This window comes from Rhodnius prolixus, unplaced genomic scaffold, assembly GCF_049639745.1.
Source record: "Rhodnius prolixus isolate KJV_2025 unplaced genomic scaffold, Rpr scaffold_1, whole genome shotgun sequence".
NCBI classification, from domain to species: Eukaryota; Metazoa; Arthropoda; class Insecta; order Hemiptera; family Reduviidae; genus Rhodnius; species Rhodnius prolixus.
The window spans coordinates 38264838-38272030 of NW_027411581.1; the positions used below are offsets into that span (position 1 = coordinate 38264838).

A 7193-nucleotide genomic window follows, 5' to 3' on the forward strand; every position below is an offset into this window, starting at 1 on the left:
TCTCCTTCTTCGACTCCTGATTGGTGTTTCGGCATAAAAGCTGACTGGTTTTAGAATGCCAGAAAAGCTTGGTGAATTGCTAAAAACCAGCGATTTCCTTGATTTTCTCGAGATAGTGGAAAGTCTCACTCATTACTTAAATTGTAACAATGATACTATAAAGAATAACAACGGATGTAGGTTAGCTAAGCGGTTAGCGGTTAGTTGGGTTCCCACAAGGAGATCTCGGGTTCTAATCCAGCTGCTAGCCCTTAGATTTTCTCTTCCTAGGAGCTTCTTACAGCTCCGGTGATGGACAGTGTTGTCTGTAACGAGATAACACTCCGGAGGCTGGCAGTGCACTGAAAAAAACTCCGGGCGCCAATAAGCTCAGATTTTGACGCGCCTTAAATCATAAATATATTATATTAACTATAAATGGTTTTTTGCAAACTATTTGCTGTAAATTTGTTGGCAGTAAAGGCATGAACGTGTAATTCAGAATTATGAAATGACCAAAACTATCTTTCAGGAAAATTCCAGCGGACATATTAATGGAAGATAATAGCGAAGATAGTCTCCGAGTAGATATTGTCGGCCTACTGCCTCCAGAACTAGGACAAATGGTTTTGAGTTACCTGAGCGCCAAGAATCTAGCAGTATGTTCTGGTGTATGCCGTAAATGGAGAGATCTAACCAACTGTAATCCCATTTGGCGACGACATTGTATCAAGGAAACGTGGTGTACTCTGGATATGGTTGAAAACTACAGAACACATTTCTCCAAGAAACTCACAAAGAAAGGTGATGGTATAACCTATGTTATCAGATAGTGGGTAATAATGTTATGGTACATTCGTTTTAAGAGACTCCTTCGGGATTGGGTTTTTAAGGGCTAATAGCTTAGCAGTTCATCCAATTCACCGCCCAAAGAAACGTCTAGGTCCGTGGTCAGATTCACATGCTGTTTCACAGCTAGATTCAAAGAGCTGCTGTAGCACATTTATTCCATTCCTTATTTAGCAGCACAACCGGAAGTAATTGTAGATATGTATATGATTCGATTTAACTATAAAATTAAGTTATTGCACTGTTATTCATTTATCTATCTGCTAAAGTTTAATAATAAACAAAATTAAAAAAAAATAATAATAATAATAGAAATACCAAAATCGAAAATGAAGAACACCAATTAGAGTGTAACTGTTGCAAAAGTTATTCGCTCCGGAAATGAATTGAAAAAGGCTCCAGGCTCCATTGACTTCGCCATAATTAAACAAAAAAAGTAAGTTTAATGGTCTTCATTACTCTACAAACTTGTGGCGGCTTCTGTTGGCTAATTATTCGCTTAAATCAATATATTCAAACCAAAATTAATTTAAAGATTTTCTTTACAAATAGAATCTTGTTTCCGGTTTTTCCACAAATTTGCGAAAGAAAGAGATTTTGTTGCTCAAAATGTGCCAAACGTCTTTATAATGCCACTTTCTAACTTTGGCTCATTGTTCTACCAAGAATTTAATTAATTCATATTAGCTATTATTAATAATAAGCGACACATAATTGTTTGTTTCATAATAATCAGGGAAATGGTTGAATGGCTCCTGCAGAATGTAAACTTACTTCGCTCACCAAGAGTGCGCCACGGTGAGATTAATTACCATTCCAAATGAATTCCATTAATTATGTATTTATTCAACCTCTACGCTATCCTCTCTGCTTCCAGCATCCTCTCCACTATTCCTACCGTCTTGATTATTTTCTAGTGAGATTTTAATAAAATCTCTATTATTTCCAGAAATATAACTTTTTAAATTTTATTTTTCTCTAATGTGCTAAATTTTGTAATCAATTTTTTAAGTTTCTCTTACAGGGCAAATAAAAGATGGTATTGTGACCGCTGAAAGTTTCTATTCTTAGTTTTCTCACCAGAAATATTGAGGTTTTGAGATCCCATCAGGAAGGGAGGATTTCACAAAATGGTTTGAGTCTGTCTTTATGTGAGTGGTCAGCGTAAATAAAAAAAGATTAAAATCGCGGAGAGTTCTAGATTGGATATTTCGGAACGATGCTCCACCGAGAGGTTTTTCGCAAATCAGCTGGCCGGAAGTACCCCTCTTTTACTCCATTTTACATAAGCCATCATGCACGGATTGTTTTTATGTAGAGGGTGGTTTGTCTGTACAGTTAATTTATTTATTTTTTTAAATAATTTTTTCCAAATCTAGCTTCGCCTCTTTCGTACGTTCATTTCTCTCATCTAGACCAACAATTTTCCAATGAAAAAGGTTTTTAAGGCAGTAATGGTAGAGAGGTAGGTTAAGCTTCTAAATGCATCAAACTGCCTCATTAACTGCCAATATTAAAAGGAATTAAATATGTTTATTAAATATTAAATTTTAAATTCGTTGAGCGTTAGTGCCACATTAATGAATGTTTAATCTGTAATTTTTTAATGTTCTTTTCGCATGAAATAATTTCAACTTATATTATGTAATTTACCATAAGAGAGAGACCTTGAGTGTTTCATACCAGTCATCTAGCTGGTTCATTGGCTTCTCGCAAAATATGTCTGTAACTTTATTTGTGTACAAATTGTAAACTTTTTTCTTAGTTACTTGCTAAATTTTTGTCAATTTCCTTGCGGAAGATAATTTCTTTGTTTTCTAGGTCTACTTCGACAGTATTACGCCAATTATGGCGATTATCTTTATCTTTCCTCCTCCTTCATAGCTCCGTCACGGATTGTAATCCGAATTAACAATAGGAACTTCTACTGATGCAGACTTACAACATAATAGAGTACACTTCATGTATAAAGTTGATATAAAAGAAATCCATAACAGTTTTTTTAGATCACAGAAGTTTGTGGCTTAAGAAACCGTAGTTTGAACTCTAAATCTAATACCCTACTGGGAAAGTCTGAATTTCAGGATGCTCAGGAAAACGTAGTCATCAATTGTGATCATAAAAAAAGTTTCCCCGGTCGGTGTATGGTTTAATAAAGAGTGGTGAAAAAGTGGTACTGAGTGCCAGAAGGGTGAATTGATTAAGGGTGAACGACAGAAAAGTAAATTACGAGCAGTGGAGTCGTGCCCATGCAGAAGAGGTAGATGTAATGACAAAGTGAGGAAAATGATGAACTCAGAGGTGTTATTGTCTGTGGGATTGTAAACAAAAGCTTGTAATTGAACTACCAAGAGAAAAGGGCGGCGAAAGAGAGAAAGGTTGTTAAAGACTTTGAATGGACGCTCCCATGTATGAAGAAAGGAGACGACCAAGAGCACTGTGGAGAACAAAGGTAGCGCTATTAAAAAAGGCACGAGATAGCGAGCTAAATTTTTGGGTTGATCAAACAAATAGAGAAAGAAAGAAAACGAAAATATATGACCGAACGAGTGCGAAAAGTGTAAATAAATACCCAAAATTCCTTTGCGAGAGAAACCTGAGAGATGGGTATCTTAAATGGCTGTTGCAAGCTTTGCTGGAAGGCTCACAAAGTAGCGCGCCGGATTTCGTTCATTGTAATCACCTTCTTAATAGTAATTACCTGCGAACATTCACTTACAATGGATTCGATCAGAAGAGCATCACAATGCAGCCTTCCACTTCGGTTATGTTATAACACTCGAATATATTTTTGGTATTACTAGAAGAAGCGGACAAACTTCTGGGGGATATCCTTGAAACTATCACTTGCACAGACTCAATTCTCAGATCTGTAGAGAATGCGTTAAGCATAGGGGTGCTTAACGATAAATCCTGAATGGCCATCCAAGAATAGAACACTGTGAAAAGGTTATACCCGATCTGTGTAAAATTAAAACTGAGGAGATTAGGTATGAACCAGATTATATGGACTGACATCCTCACAGGATAGGTAGTTCAGGAAAAATCTCCACAGAGTGGGGTTATTTAACCGAAACCTCTAGGTAGGTTTTGTCCGCAGAAGGAAGAAACTGCTTCTCACAGCCTGTCTGATTACCATGCTGTGGCGAGGTATTACATATTAGATTACGGAAACTTGGAGGGTTTACTTATTCGACCATGTAGGAATGGTATAGTGAGCCTTCAGGCTGTGGTGCTGTGGGGAACCGAACCTACTCTGAGAGTCAATAATTATAGCAGGTTAATTGTTTTATAAATTTTTAGTCGTTCCCAGCGTTACATGTCGGTCCTTTAAGTAGACTCAACCTATTGCGGGGTTAACAATCTTCATCTAATGCCATCTGAGGACCAGTATGTTAACTAAATCTTTAGTATTAACGCAAGAATAAGAATAAATATTTATTATAATAAATATATGCAATACATAAAATAAATATAGAAGTATAAATGTATAAAAACCTTTCAACCTTCTTAACAAAGTGAAGTAAGAGAAAAGTTAGGTGAGGAGGATTGAGATGCAGGGAAAAAGGAGGAAAAATCTGCAGCTAGTGTAAAGAGTTAGAGTAGGATATGTTTTAGTCTTCTGTGTCTGTATGTTGTAGAAGGATCGTAGGAGGCTATGTCACGGCATAGTGGGGATTGGGATGACAGACTAGGATGGAAAGGAGTTTCAGCAGAAGATTTTGGATAAAGGAGTGTACGGGAGTAATGGACATAGTCTCGTGGCGTGAGTAAATTCTAGTGCGTCATGGAGAGTCTGTGGCGAGTCTGAGGAATTTGTTCTGGGTTATCTGAAGTTTCTTGATGTTGCTACTACAAGACAGGCTCCAGGCGGAGCAGGCGTAGAGCAACATCGGCCTAATGACTATTTTGTAAAGGAGTAGTTTGTTAGTCACAGTCATTTTGGAGTCACGTGAGAAGTATTAACCCAGTTTACTGGCACTCCAGAAGGGGTCGTTAGCCTCCAACTGTAAGACTTGGTAGACAGTAAAATTTCACTACAAAAAATCAAGAAGGCAGTATCTTTATCTAACAATGATTTTAATAATACTTTTTAAGAAAATATAGAGAGAACTTAAGAATTTGATTATTCGTGAAAATTAAAGTAGAGCAAATAATAGCCCGGGTTACACAGTCTTAGCAGTAGCTCGTTACACCTCCAACTTTCTGATCAGAATCTTTAGAAGACCGAGTTCTCCTTAGCACGTAAGAAACACTCTTAGCAAGTGTGGTAAGAGTCGCCGGCGTTATGATCTTAAATTTGTATTTATTTAAAAAAAAAAGAGCATCAATTTTATTTTAAAAAATTTTATAAACAAAATGAAATAAATTTCTTTCTTTCGCAAATAAGTAATTTTCGTACTTTACAATTCCAAATCATTACCCATGCACTGAACTTACAGATCCCTTAAGCCAATTAGGTTTCATTAATTTTTATCTCACTATTTTTACAAAATGTTTTACGATTCATTAACATTTTTAGAATAACGCACATACACATACTCCCTCACATAGTCAGCAAGAGCAGTGAGAGACAGCAACGTAAGTGAAGTCGAAATCTCTACACTTAACCTCTGCTGATGGATAAAAATCCAAAACCAGTCGGGGATACAAGAAGTATGCATGCCTCGACGGATAGAATCAATTAGTCAAACTGTATTTTATATTTAAATTTCATAGACTCCCTTATTCATGTTATTATAACTGTTTTTGTTGCAGAAAACAATGAAAATTTGCTAAATCTTTGCTCTTGGAGGATAAACTACGAACGTCATTATGAACTTCCTTTAAATTGGGAGAGGAATAGGTCATGCCAGTACAGACTGGTTGATAGACCTCCAGTCACCTGTTTGCATTGTGATAGCATCCGTCTTGCAACTGGTTGTGAGGATGGCAGTGTTATTGTGCTCAACGTCAACAAAGTACCATATTTAGAATACCGGTTTGAAGGTTTACTCAATTCAAAAATTATATCGCTAAAAATCTTTGGAAAATACTGCATCGTACAACAATGTATGCTGTTACAAATATTTGAAGATGAATATTTCGTAGATGCAAAATCGTTTGATTTAGGTTTATCAATGATCGAAGTCTTACCAAGATCTGGTGTCTCACCAGAAGAATTAAATACTTGGTACAAACCTGGTAAATATAAAGATGTATTCTTCGAGATATATTTAGGGAATTTATACGCTACGCATCGTGACGCACAATGTATATATGTTTGGTCTTTAAGAAATGGTAAAAGAATCACAGCAATACATGTAACAAATCATATGTGCAAAATGCGTGATATGTGCTTTAAAAAAGACCGCATTTACATTATTTTCGCAGCTTCTAGAAGTGTAAGACATATATCTGTTTATGATATTACGATAGAAAAGTGGATATTCGAAGTGACGACACCTTTGTGTAAGACACAGAAGATCATGTGTGCGGACAGTCTGCTGGTGGGCGTGGCCGTGGCTGGACCGGCACTCACCTGTACGGGAGTTATAAATGTGTGGGACATCAGCAATGGCAAGTTGGTGTCGGAGAGACACACGCAGGAGTTCCTGTCTCGCTCCAGTGTCAGCACCGCCTACGACGTCATCATCTACTCAACCACTACCACTGTAAATATATGGGAACCGCGTACAGACACACTTATCCGAAGATTAACTACTGACGGTAATCCACTATTTCTAAAAACTCTGCCATTTATCTATGTGGCCGTATTTACTGATAAGACTGCCTACGTATGGGATTGGTTTAATGGTAGCAAACGTTTCAGACTTTTTTCGAAATATAACGCTGAAATGCCTGAATTTATGTTTGCTGATGAGACCATGATCTTACTGTTAGATGAAAGAAGTTCGGTTCAAATGATTGGATTTTGTTAATTTAATTAGTATTTTAAGTCTTTTCTTTGTAACTTATTGTATTATTTAATATTTTACTTTCTTATAAATAGAACATTTTTAACTATAGTGTTCATTTTTTTGCAAAGCATACGACAAACCTAACAAATAAATGCCTATTAAAGCTTTAATAGTTTCTGATTAGCGGTAACATTACAAAAAGTAGCCGCTAGCTGAAAAGGCAACTTTAAGAAATAAATGGATAATGAATTCCCGTTTTCATTTTAAAGTAACTATCTCAGTTACCTATTTTGTGAAAAACAGTATTAGTTTTTGTCTATTTTTGCTACTTTAGTTTTAACCAAAAAAGTGATAGATAACTTCAACCAATGCGAGTAGTTGACCTTTTTTTATAATGCTTGCATATCATACGTAATCATAAAGAAGTGACTGAAATGTTCAACCTTCTTTCATTATTTTTTTAGG

The 7193-nt window shown here is 36.1% G+C and overlaps 1 protein-coding gene across 1 annotated transcript; it reads left to right on the top strand.

Moving 5' to 3' along the window:
- Positions 1–523: 523 nt before the first annotated feature.
- LOC141448392 (uncharacterized) lies at positions 524–6749 on the top strand. Its single transcript, XM_074116748.1, has 2 exons — positions 524–783; positions 5587–6749. Exons 1-2 carry the CDS (start codon positions 534–536, stop codon positions 6747–6749), a joined length of 1413 nt encoding a protein of 470 aa, XP_073972849.1. The 5' UTR covers positions 524–533.
- The last annotated feature ends 444 nt before the right edge of the window (positions 6750–7193 follow it).

Bases quoted from the DNA above. Each gene is read 5' to 3' on its own strand.
- LOC141448392 (XM_074116748.1), top strand. From the start codon at position 534: ATGGAAGATAATAGCGAAGATAGTCTCCGAGTAGATATTGTCGGCCTA. The intron at 784-5,586 runs GTGATGGTATAA...TTTTTGTTGCAG, and splicing joins CAAGAAACTCACAAAGAAAG to AAAACAATGAAAATTTGCTA.